Here is a 1290-nt window from a genome sequence, read left to right as displayed (position 1 = left end):
GGGGGCGTGGGAACGTGTTGGCTCGGTGTGTGACAAAGACGACAAAGAGGGTCACGATGTCCACGGCTGCCCGCAGGTCTGCGCTCTGTGCGCCGGCACGGTGTGCACGCTCAACTGGTTCCCGCTGTGCCGGGACTGCTTCTGGTACGCGCTCAGCATCCTGGTCATGCTGTTCGTCATTTGCAACGACCTGATATCCTGGTGAGTTTCACTACGTGGGTCTCGCCGGCGTCGTGGGGCGTCTACGTCGTAAATCGTCCTCTGTACCGATAAAAATAATAAATCTTAAATTCCCCGTCCAGGTTTGAGAGCTTCTTCATGCTGCTGGTGTACGTGGCCTACTGCGTCTCCCTGCACTACAACGACCGGGTGGAGAAGTGGGCCAACACCCTGCCGCTGCCGTGCAAGCCCGCCTCCCCTGACGAGGAGGCGCACCTGGTCACTTACCGCACCCTGCCCGAGGACCCAAACAACCCCAACGCACAACAGCAGCAACAACAGTACGCTGACCTGCAAGCAAACGGTACGAGGTCCTCCAGCCCAGTCCACAGCCCTTGTCGCCCAATGCGCGGTCTCTGATCACGGCCCATCCCCCCCTCCCGCAGGTGAGGGCGGACAGCCCGGCGCCCCCGTGCCAGCTCCCGGCGCCCCCGCGGTCCCGCAGGGAGGCCCGCAGTACTACAAGCCCAAGGAGCCGCCCGCGGAGGAGGTATCGCCGTTGGAGATGCCACCGAATGCGACGCAGCTGGAGAAAATCCGCTGGGGATCCGTGCTCCCCATCCACTACATGTGCCGCCTGACCATGCCTGACTGCCGCAAAGAGCAGTACCGCCAGTGGTACCCCTTCACTTTCGTCATCTCCATGATCTGGATCTCATTCTACTCGTACATCATGGTCTGGATGATCACCGTCATAGGTAAAGTCACGTGCGCTCTCTGGTTTAGAGATCGGCCCTCGTCCCGCGCAGAATTTGTTTCATTGCCCAGCTTGGTTTCTGCTATACAGGTAGCACGTTAGGCATCCCTGATACCGTCATGGGGCTTACCTTCGTGGCCGCAGGTGTCAGCGTGCCAGATGCACTTTCCAGTCTGGCTGTCGTCAAGGAAGGTGCGTCTGCCCTATTGAAATACCTTGTGGATGACTGTCCCCTCCCATTTACTTTTGCCTGTTACTCTGCAACTTAAGGCGCCCGTAAGCCAAAGTGGACGGGGAAAACAGTCTGACAAGGGAACCCCGCCAAGTGTAAATTCCCGATTTTCATTCTACTTTGGGAAATTGTTGGTCTAAAT

The 1290-nt window shown here is 58.4% G+C and overlaps 1 protein-coding gene across 1 annotated transcript; it reads left to right on the top strand.

Annotated features, from left to right (window-relative positions):
- Positions 1–7: 7 nt before the first annotated feature.
- Positions 8–1200, top strand: LOC127752192 (probable sodium/potassium/calcium exchanger CG1090; the record flags this gene model as incomplete). The annotated part of the gene is made up of 4 exons (XM_052276910.1): positions 8–201; positions 303–523; positions 606–917; positions 1007–1200. Coding segments are annotated over 4 exons (906 nt in total), but the record flags the coding sequence as incomplete, so codon positions are not given.
- Positions 1201–1290: the final 90 nt, after the last annotated feature.

This window comes from Frankliniella occidentalis, unplaced genomic scaffold, assembly GCF_000697945.3.
Source record: "Frankliniella occidentalis isolate FOCC.00 unplaced genomic scaffold, Focc_3.1 Scaffold4989, whole genome shotgun sequence".
Taxonomy (NCBI): Eukaryota; Metazoa; Arthropoda; class Insecta; order Thysanoptera; family Thripidae; genus Frankliniella; species Frankliniella occidentalis.
The sequence above is the reverse complement of the archived record's forward strand: the minus strand, read 5'-3'. Positions and strand labels throughout refer to the sequence as shown.